This window comes from Streptopelia decaocto (assembly GCF_964273445.1).
Source record: "Streptopelia decaocto genome assembly, chromosome: 9".
NCBI lineage: Eukaryota > Metazoa > Chordata > Aves > Columbiformes > Columbidae > Streptopelia > Streptopelia decaocto.
In genome coordinates this window covers 20266078-20275583 of record NC_138664.1, presented here as the reverse complement: position 1 = coordinate 20275583, position 9506 = coordinate 20266078, and the positions used below count along the sequence as shown (strand labels likewise).

Here is a 9506-nt window from a genome sequence, read left to right as displayed (position 1 = left end):
CTGTTGTTCAGCAAGGGCTGTTAGGGACAAATCAGCTTTGCTTTATTGTCACTGTTTTAGCTTTTTTAGTGGAGTATTTTTTTCTATGGGGAGGTGCGAGACACCCTGCACGTGCAGGAAAAGGATTTCAAGAGCCTCTGCAACCCTTATTGGAATTAAGTTTGGCACCCAGAGGGATTTTAAGCACATCATGTTCACAGTGTGTGGAACAAGAAGATGAGCAGCTGGGTCCTGCCATTCAGCTCTGCTTTATTATCATATAGATTGTTTCAGAAGTTCATCAGGGATACCAACAGCCTGTCTGACTGACAACGGGTCACACTTGTTAAGAATTATCCTCGGTGAGTGAATTTGGTGAGCTCTATAGGCCTGATCAAAGCAGATGTTAATCTATAGATAGAGCAGCAGTCTGGGCATCACGAGCTGCTGGCATTTGAGAAATGGTGAGAAAGAACAGAAGCACCAGGAAGTTATTAATAATAAGAATTTTTTTTTTCTAAGCAATAAACCAATTTCTTGTTTACAGCAGCTATTTATTCAAACTAGTTTAAAAAGAGAGGTAATGCAGGTCTGTAACACTCCTGTTAAATCCAAGCATAGCTCACCCTTGGACAAGTTCTGTTAGTTACAGGATTGTAAAGGGCCAGAAGGCAGCGCCGGTGCAGTCGGCCTCGCGTCCCCACAAACCTCTTTGGAAGAGGAGTGAAATACAGCAGCGGGACTGTTGCTGATGACAGTTTGTGCCTATTTAGTTTTGTTTCCAACTGGAGAATCCACAGTTTGGCCCAACATCAGGAAAGCGGGACCTGGTGTAAGCGAAGGATTAGTTCTCCAGCTGGCAGAATGGTCTGAGAGGTTCAGTGCCAGAAAGCTGTAATGGAAATTTGCAAAATAACCTCACTAACGACCTCAGACCTTTGAGATGGATGAAAGGAGAATAAAAAATCTGGATAGAAATACTTCCAGCCTTAAGAAGGTCCCGCACAGAGGTAAATGCTGAGACTCAATGGAAGACCAGGATCGTCCTTCTAAAGCGACGTCCTACAAATTGTGGTACAGCTCCGGCTTGCACAGACGTGCTGACCGCATTTAATCCAGTCATCTGAAAAGTATGTATATATACACACTTGAAGGTCCTGGAAGGGGACAGAGACAAAACCATGCTGGAAAAACACCAAAAAAAAAAAAAGCTGGTGCTATGTAATCTATAGTGTGCAACTATGAAGGGGGAAAATATATGAGCGAAGTATTGAACAAGGACAGATGGTTCTATTTTTCTACTTTCCAAGGCTGTCCAGAGCAAAGAAACTATCAGTGACCTAGTTAAAGAAAAGTAAAGAAAATCAAACCTGAAAGAGCCCTCCTCACTGCAGCCTTACCTGGAAAACGCTGCTGCAGCTTTTGAGCCTCCGGAAGGACCTTCCCATAGATATTAACCCTTCGGAATGGAGGGAAACTGAACAAAATAGCACAAACGTTCCCAAAAGAAATAAGTCTCCAGCACGCCATAGGTTTTCTGTAAAATAGCAGCTAGAAGCACGCACGGTTAGCAAAGTGACAGCAGCCGCCAGCCCCCGGGCTGCAACTCTTGGTGTTCAGTGTGCAGCAAACACAGGTAACTGTGCTTGACCTGGCCAGAAAATAAAGCTGTCTGCCCAAATAGAAACCCTGATTACCTCCACGTCTCATCACCCAAAAACTAAGCGTGGGTTGCTCTGGTGCAGCTGAATACCCGTAGTCCCAGAGATCAGATACCCAAAATAATCCAGGCAGCCTCGAGTCAGGTTTTGTCTGTGTATTTAAGGAGCAGGTACAGCATCACATTTTGGGACTGGCCCCCTCCAGCGCTGGGGACACTGAGGTCGAGAGGTCATTTCATCAGTAAAACGTTCCATCATCACACCAAGCGAGCGCGAGGTTTGCTCTCACCACACAGAACGTGCTGTGGGGAGATAACAACGCAACAGCCTTTCATTTTTAATCTCTCGCGCTGTGCTCTCCCTGGGATCCTCACGCAGGAAACTCTCCCAGCACCCACAGACACGACCCGCGCGGAGTTACAAACAAACCTCAGCCAAACAGGGATTTCGATGCTCGTTTTCCTCCCCACACGCTTAAGACAAAGCCCAGCCAGTTTTCACATTAAATACTAAAACATCTGCACCTAACTGTGAAGTGTTCGAGTCACTGCCAAGTGACTGGAATGTATCTGTTTATACCTGGAATTATTCTTTGGCTCTTTTTCAGTTTTATCCAGAAAACACACCCTGATTCTGTTCCTATTCCTTTTCACCACCACTGAAATCCTAACAAGGACACCGTGGATCCTCAGACATCGGAGAAAAAGGAGCGTCTTGGTCTTCTACTGAGGATACACTTCTGAGTACAGCAGTCCTTCGGCTGAAATCGCATCCCCAAGCCCCACGGTCCGCACGGGATCTTTACAGACCAAAACGGGAGTGAAGTGGAACGAGATGCCTTCTCTGTGCCAACGCACCACGGGCTCGTCTGGGTTTAACGAGATTTTGGCGGGCGCCTCCAGCTGGGAGGTCACAAACTCCAAAGGAGCTTTAAGAAAGACTTTGCTGGTGTCGATGGTGTCCGTGGCGCAGGCCTGAGTCCCCGCCGCTCTCGCCCCGGCGGCCACAGCGGCCGCCTGGTTGCCCCAGTAGCCGTCCACAGTGACCAGGATGTGATAAGCCAGGGTGTGGAAGTGGATCCGCGTGAGATCCGAGGCCCTCTCGGCCGTCTTGCCGTGCTCCTTCAGGATCCAGAAGAGGATGTCGCTGACGACCCCCACGTCGGGGACGCCGCTCCAGGCCGCGAGGGACGCGTGGGGACCGGCGGCCGCTTGCGTGAGGAACAGCAGCTCCTGCTCGTTCAGCCCCAGGGAGTTCACCAGGGGAAAGACCTGCTAACAGAAACACAGCAACAACGGTTTTGCCTTTCCCGGAGAGAATCAGACCCGGGCGTTGTTTTTACAAGATTGTGTTGCAGACTTTGCCACCAGCGTGCTCAGGAGGGAGCACCCAAAGCAACCAAAGGCTTCCTCATTCTACACGTCTCCAAGAATTGACTTAGCCACGAAAACACGTCACGCCAAGGCCGCATGCTTGTTTTGTGCGGGTAATTTTCTGGACACGTGCTTTAAGAGTAGCAAACCAGCAAATTCACATAGAACAACACTGGGATGCAAGCTGAGTCAAGCTAAGATCAGTAGGACAGAAATTCTGCAAAGAAATCGAGGCTTTTTTAAATTAAAAACTCAGCTCAAATTCAAATCCTGTTCTCAATTCTTCTCCAAATGGATAGCCCTAATTTTAAGTTTCCATTTCTATATTCATCTACCATCTGCACGTTGTGATCCTGGTGAAAAGGAAACAGATTAAAAAAGAGCGTGTCCTTTCGTTTTCATTACCTGATGCACAATGTTGCTCATAAAATCCTGATCAGTCATACTGGCCAGCTCCAGGTGTATGGGGATGTCTGTGGGGATATCAGAGATGGAGGCCACAGCCTACAGGGGACAGGAAAAGAAGAGAAACACCCTAAACCAAATATTCATGATGATCATCTTGGTATCTGGGACAGAATGTGTCATTTAGCCACCAGGTGAGCTCCGGTAACTATGTCAACGTAGTTTTATCCCCCCAGACAACCCACTGAATCCAGGAAACAAGATTAAACTTTTGCCATTCTTACAGTTCATGTTCTTCTTCCAGCATGCAAAGCTGGAAAGATTTATGAGGGATCTGAAGATGCAGCCTAAATTCAAACCCAGGAAACGAAGACTTTGTTGTAAAGGTGGAAGGACATTAAGAAGACACCGGCGTTCAAATCTCCTACCTCCATAAGCCGTCTCTGTCGCGCCTCCTTGCTCTGCCCTTCCATCATGTGAAGTCCTGAAAGCACCACCAGATCTGGCTGAAACTCCTCCAGGCTGGACACAAACACCTCCAGCATGTTTAAGGCGCCGTTGGAAAGGTCGTGGGAGAAGATGAAGCGGTTGGCGTTGGGCGCTCGCACTCGGCCCCACTCTTCACCTAAAGCGACACAAAGAGAAGCGAGTTAACTCGGAAGAGAAGCAAATCAAACCACGCGTCTGGGGGTGGTTTTGGGGTATCCTGCTGGAACCCCAATGCGCGACTTCGGTGTGACCGTGCCCATTAACAGCTCTTCATTAACATTCCTCATTATGATAACAGGACAGAAAGCAATGTAAAGGGAATAAGTAAGCACCGGTCACAAAGGGCAGCTTGAACAGAAAGCTCTCGAGGGATTTTTGACACTATCAAAGGCAGAATCTCCACCTCAGAACCAACCTGTATATTTGTTCACTCATCTCTCTGTCGTTTTATGGAAAACACAACCAGGATTTGTGGAAAAGCTACTAAACCAGCATCAGGGCTGCCTTGTCTTGAGAAGTGTTTCATGCCAAAGCTCTGCTTAGGACAAAGATCCCCAGATTTTATCAGGATGACACTTCTCACCCAAGAACAAAGATGCTGAGAAAAGGAGACATCATATACTGATGTATCATCACATCAGGAGGCTTCCAGAAGCAAGAAGAATTGAGATTTACTTGGACATGAGTGTAATTTAATAAGTGCACTTAGTTCTGGTGACCTTGTCTCAGCAGGAGTCCCTCAGAGTGCAAACTCTGGGTGCTGCTCCACCCTCATCAGTTTTGCTGCTAGAAAGGGGGAATTAGGTGATTCTTCCCTGTCAGTATTTACAGTGACAAAGGAAAAAAGATTCAAAAAGAAAAAGGAAGATATAGTTTCAAAATATTTTAGATGTGTGTTCACCTATCACAGCTCCCTGAAGCGCATGGAATTAGCCCAGTGAGAGCTCATAACTTACACAGTCCTCCTGGAATTAGCCGATTTTAAAAAATCCTTAACTTTAAAGCCAGCATTATCTTAGTGATGTGCAGGGTTCCCATCGAACATCCAGCCTTCAACAAAGGTACCTGCTTGATACTCCAAGATAAGATGGAATTCATCTCTTTCCTGCATGGATTCTGGTGGCACAACCACGTTGTCATCCAGTAGTTCGTGGAGTTTCGGACCAACTGGGCCACAAAGGAGGATCTAGAAAATGAGAAACAAACATAAGGATCCCCTGCCATGTCCCTTGGCATCATCTCAGTGCATTTCAGCATCACCTAGACAACAATGATCATAATTCAATTTCACTTGTAAGGCCAACTGTATATTCCACCATAACCTAAGAAATAACCACAAGATCCCCAAAATCTCCAGGGAAGCAATGGGAGCCTCATTAAAGCTGAGCGAATAGTATGAAACTTCTGGAACGCGTACCTTCAGGTCTGGATTTGTCGCAAGCTTCTGACCGATGAGAGCAGCATTTCCTCCCACATAAAGCTGTGAAACAAACGGAGGTAGAGATTTGAGCTTTTTTAATCTAAATATTCACCTTCAGGTAACTCACAGCCCCATACAAATCAATTCATTCCTAAAGCAAACGGCCCTTAATTCTGCGCAGCTTTTCTGTGGCTGCTGGAATTTGTGTTTTATTAGCAAGGTGACAAGCAATCATTTAAAAACTGCAGCAAAACACTTCACCCAGTTGCAAATGGAGGTTAAACCTGCTACCTGTGCCCACATGAAGTGAAAGCAAGAGTTTCTTCAGGCTGAGAAAGGTCAAACTTTCAAGTAAGAAAACTCCAACGTGAGCTTTGAAACCAGACAGTACAGATTGTCAAGAGGTTCACAGGCACTCAGAGGCGGCAAAAAACAGGAGGACACAGCTCATAACCAGGTGATTCCAGGAAGCCAACGTAGAAAATGTGGCAAGAGACAAATGTTGAGCTCCTCCTCATTTTCCGAAGCCGCTGCCAAACCGTGTGCACCGCGGCATTGAGCAGTTTGTAGCAATTCACTGACTGCCAAGCAAGGTAGCAAGTTCGATTCAGAGGACCCGGTGTAAATTATAGTAACGAAACTTCGCTTTTGACACTTCTGGAGAGAATTTAAATAGCTGATGCTGATCAGAGTGTTTACAGCTCCTAATGCTTGGATTGATTTCCTCGCTTCTTGCCTCATTACAAGACGTTAGAGCCTTTTACAGCATCAGCCCCACCTGGCTCATTTATAGACGCGTCTTGGACGGACACTTTGGCTTTGGGAAAGCAATTGAGGGGCAGACCGGTCAAAGCTCTATTTGTGGTGGGTGCAGAGTTCTGCAGCATGTCATTAACGCACTCAAGCTTAAATGATTTGCGCTGTCACCAACGATGCAGGAAACAAGAAATATGCTTCTCAAAGGTTATTTTTGGGTGTAAAACCCACCTGCGCGCCGGGGTGCTCGGTGGCCGCGCGCGCGATGCGGTGGAAGGCGTCGGCGTCGCTGAAGAAGCGCTCGGCGGCCGCCCCTTTCTCCATGAAGTGAGCGAACGCCTCCCTCAGGTCCTGTCCCGACGTCAGCACCGCGTGGTTCTTTCCATCGGCGGGTTCCAGACCCAGCGCCTCCAGCAGCTTCACGCCGGACAGAACCACGTCCACGCACGCGTTGACGCTGCAACAGGGGAAAACACACACTGGGAAAACCACACGTACCTTCTCAACGAGGCGATCCCTGCCCAGCCAGCCATTATTTGCTCTTTGCAGCCCTCGTGCTAAGGGAGAAAACAACCAACAAAATAAAAACCAAAAATCACATTAATTTGCTGAAATTCTCTACTAAAGCGTTCTCCTTTCGATGTGCTTTTATTGCAGAGGAGAGAGATGTTCTGATGCATTAAAACAAATGAGCTGCGTGGTCCAAAGGTGGTTGTGCATATTGCAGAACATTTTGCCTTAGGCCTGCTCAAAAAAGAATAGGCACAATAAGAACAACACTTTAAATCTTTAATTCTTAAGAAGGATTTTTTGTAAATATGCAGTTCTGCTCTAAAGCGTGCCAGCAATTAAGAATTGTTAAAAAGAAAACTGAAAGCATTTCAGTCCACTAGATCAGCCTTTGGAGTTTCAAGCCCTCCTAACAATAACCGAACCCACACACCCCCCACACAGGCTGGTCTGTTTATAAGAATTCAAAAGAGCAATTTGTCAGGTGAAATATTAGAAAACTGCAATTTCACCAGAGCCGCCCCAAATTTCCAGCATTACCACACTGCCTTCTCTCAAATAGTGGAGACGGGAGAAAAATCCCGCAGTAGTCAGGAAGAGATAAGAACCATATCAGCAGATCTAGACTTTATGTGCCGCCTAACCTGCGGCTCAAATCTTCCAGCCCCCATTTCTTATTACATCAATTTAAACTGAGTCTAATTCAGATTAGAGAACAGGAAAGTCTCTGGGCTGGAGCCAGCCCCCCAGGAACCAAGTTCACAAACGCTTGCCCTTGTTTCTCCTCCTTGGTTTCAGAGAGACGCTGATATATCCCCAATATTCCCTGTGATGACACCAACCATTACTAAAGCGCCTTCCAGAACCGCTGTCAGACAGGTGTGATTTCTGTTCCTCTGCCCCAGCTTCCCTGGCATGGATCTAAACTATAAACTTTTGCAGGCTCTCCAGCTTATTCTGCGTCGACCCGTGAGGCAGCAAATGCTGATGCCCCCTTACACATCAGCATGAAACCCACAGCCATTTAGTGTTCTCTGTGGCCTTTCACGCACGACTTGGGCCACAAGACACGAAGGACAAAATAAAGGACATTTAGAACCCCGAGGCTTTTCAGTAGGTGAGGTAACCAATGCATATTCTACCAGAAATCCTCTGTATTGCGCACCATCTCATCCACTACGCAGAGAAAAATCTGTGTGTATTTATTATATATATTCAGTTGCTTTAAAGCAAAGAAGAAAGCAAGGAATGAACCAAAGATAGCTGGCGCTCTTCCAGGGAAGGCGTGGCAAAAGAAAAGACTAATTGAGTAAAAAACCCTATGTATTTTGTCATATATCCACAGGAGAAAGTCTGCATCAATCAGAATGCAAGGGCAAGACTAACACCGTATCGGCTCTGCAGCCACCGAGGTGGAATGACTCTTCCAGCACCTGAAGGCCAAATTTTCTAGTCAAAATCAAGTTATCCTGGTGTGGCCTTATGTTTAAAAGTAAGTCACACGCTATATATAACAGCAAGGCATATAGATGAGGTTCTTAGGGACATGTGTTGGAGTCGATAATCTTGAACTGAAACTATTCTAAGATTAATGGTCAGCCTTAAACCCACCACTGAAGATCAATGGGATGCTGAACTTTCCCCTCGCCCTTTTTTTACAATAAGAAAAAGGGTGTTGGGTTTCCCTGCACACACAGGTGTCTCCAGCATCTCTCTTTCACTTCTCCCTTCCCTCACCTCTCCTTTGTGCCTCTGCCTTGTCTCTGTTTGTTCTGCCCAGCCGCAAAGGCTTCACTCCCTTCCCCACTCCATAAACCCATTTATTTATGGCCGGACCGCGCTCCCCAACCGCCAGCAGCTCCAGTCCCTCAGACTCCAGCTGTAAATTTCCCAGGCAAGCCCATGGGTGATAAGGTCCTGCACCCGGCTCTGAACCACGCAGGACGCTTAAATCACCAAAAAAGTGACTTTTGGGCAGAGAATCCCACAATGTTGGAAGGGCCCTGGAAAGCTCATCCAGGTCAATCCCCCCATGGAGCAGGAACACCCAGATGAGGTTACACAGGAAGGTGTCCAGGCGGGTTGGAATGTCTGCACAGAAGGAGACTCCACAACCCCCCTGGGCAGCCTGGGCCAGGCTCTGCCATCCACACCAGGAACAAGTTTCTTCTCAAATTTAAGCGGAACCTCTTGTGTTCCAGTTTGCACCCGTTGCCCCTTGTCTTACCATTCATTCCCTCAGATGAGGACTAAGCAACGCAGCGGACAGGGCCCTGCTCTCAGGGGAATGTCCTTGCCTGGAAAATTAAGAAGCTCAGGCCTTTCTGGGCAAATATACACACATATAGATACATATATAAGAGTTATATAGAGCCCAGGGCAGGGGCTCCCAGCCGCGCGTCCCCCGCCCCGCCGCTAGGGGGCGCCCTCCCGCGCCGCCAGGGGCGTTCTGTCCCGTGCCCCTCCCCTCCGCGCGCTGCCGGCACCTACCCGACGGCGACGCGCGCCCAGGCGCGGGCCGGCCGCACTATGGCCGCTTGCCAGCCCGCCAGCGTGCGGCCCTCGGCCGAGCGGCCCCACCGCAGCGCGCCCAGCAGCGAGCCCGGCAGCCCGGGGCCCAGCAGGCACAGGTAGCCCAGCGCCAGGGCCAGCAGGCCCACGCACACCGACCTCTGCCACATCGCGGCGCGGCTCCTCCCTCCCGCCGCGGCTGAGGCGGGGCCGGAGCGGCGGGGCCGCCTCCTCCTCCTCCTTACGCCGCCTCCGGAGCGCCCCGCCCCCGCTGCTGCCGTAAAGCCGCTTCGGGAGGCAGGGCGGGGCTTACGCAATTTGCGCTGCGGCGGCTGCGTAACGCGGCTTCGGGAATAGGGCGGGAGGACGTGGCGGGTGCGGCGGCTGCGTAACGCGGCTTCG

The 9506-nt window shown here is 48.7% G+C and overlaps 1 protein-coding gene across 3 annotated transcripts; it reads right to left on the bottom strand.

Annotated features, from left to right (window-relative positions):
- Window positions 1–1780: 1780 nt before the first annotated feature.
- ADPGK (ADP dependent glucokinase) lies at window positions 1781–9306 on the bottom strand. Of its 3 annotated transcripts, none has more exons than XM_082061064.1 (7): window positions 9084–9306; window positions 6315–6540; window positions 5325–5387; window positions 4973–5093; window positions 3847–4043; window positions 3419–3517; window positions 1781–2914 (listed from the first exon to the last, which is right to left on the bottom strand). In XM_082061064.1, the coding sequence occupies exons 1-7, from the start codon at window positions 9272–9274 to the stop codon at window positions 2363–2365; spliced, it is 1449 nt and encodes a 482-aa protein (XP_081917190.1). In that variant the 5' UTR covers window positions 9275–9306; the 3' UTR covers window positions 1781–2362. The 3 variants fall into 3 exon arrangements, with proteins under 3 accessions (XP_081917190.1, XP_081917191.1, XP_081917192.1); XM_082061065.1 differs by having other exon boundaries at window positions 1781–2911; XM_082061066.1 differs by lacking the exon at window positions 9084–9306 and adding an exon at window positions 8821–8890.
- Window positions 9307–9506: the final 200 nt, after the last annotated feature.

What these genes read in the sequence shown, in the direction of transcription:
- ADPGK (XM_082061064.1), bottom strand. Translation starts at nt 9,274, where the DNA reads ATGTGGCAGAGGTCGGTGTGCGTGGGCCTGCTGGCCCTGGCGCTGGGC. An exon ending in CGACAAATCCAGACCTGAAG is followed by an intron (nt 5,094 to 5,324) that starts GTACGCGTTCCA and finishes CTCATTTTCTAG; the next exon opens with ATCCTCCTTTGTGGCCCAGT. An exon ending in TGAGCAACATTGTGCATCAG is followed by an intron (nt 2,915 to 3,418) that starts GTAATGAAAACG and finishes TGTTTCTGTTAG; the next exon opens with CAGGTCTTTCCCCTGGTGAA.